The sequence below is a fragment of the Phaethon lepturus genome, unplaced genomic scaffold (assembly GCF_000687285.1).
Source record: "Phaethon lepturus isolate BGI_N335 unplaced genomic scaffold, ASM68728v1 scaffold24196, whole genome shotgun sequence".
In the NCBI taxonomy this organism is placed as follows: domain Eukaryota; kingdom Metazoa; phylum Chordata; class Aves; order Phaethontiformes; family Phaethontidae; genus Phaethon; species Phaethon lepturus.
In genome coordinates this window covers 3,384-3,809 of record NW_010547228.1, presented here as the reverse complement: position 1 = coordinate 3,809, position 426 = coordinate 3,384, and the positions used below count along the sequence as shown (strand labels likewise).

Below are 426 nucleotides of genomic sequence, written 5' to 3'. Positions count from 1 at the left end.
CAGCTTTACCTGCAGGTACCGGGGGCATCAGGGCTGCCCGCCCTCCCGCCTGGTGCAGACCCATTCAACTCCCTGCCCTGGTCCTCCAGGCTGAGACCACGCTCATGGAGGCTTGGGGGCCGCTGCTCCCTTCCCCAAGCTCCAGCAGCGCCCTGGGGCCCCTCACAGGGAGGTGGGGGCTCTTCTGCCCCTACACCCTCCCTCATTCTCTCTCCTAGTACCGGATCGTGGAGAGGATGCGCTCACTGGGGATGATCACGGTGCTGCCAGCCTTCGCGGGCCATGTGCCCCAGGGTGTTCTTCGGTAGGTGCAGCCCCACGTGCTCACAGACCCTGCTGGGCAGCTCCCTCCCCAGTGCCTCAGCCCTGGGCCCCTCCCAAGGTCCCACCTCTAGCCCACACCGGCTGCACGGGGCGTTCCTGGGG

General features: G+C 67.8%; 1 protein-coding gene across 1 annotated transcript in view; it reads left to right on the top strand.

Annotated features, from left to right (window-relative positions):
- Positions 1–3: 3 nt before the first annotated feature.
- Positions 4–426, top strand: part of NAGLU (N-acetylglucosaminidase, alpha) — a gene marked incomplete at both ends in the record, with an annotated part of 3,684 nt that continues 3,261 nt past the window's right edge. Inside the window, 2 exons of the mRNA XM_010289585.1 lie at positions 4–15; positions 219–304. Coding sequence (XP_010287887.1) covers positions 4–15; positions 219–304 — 98 coding nt within the window. The remainder of the gene's footprint in view (positions 16–218; positions 305–426) is intronic.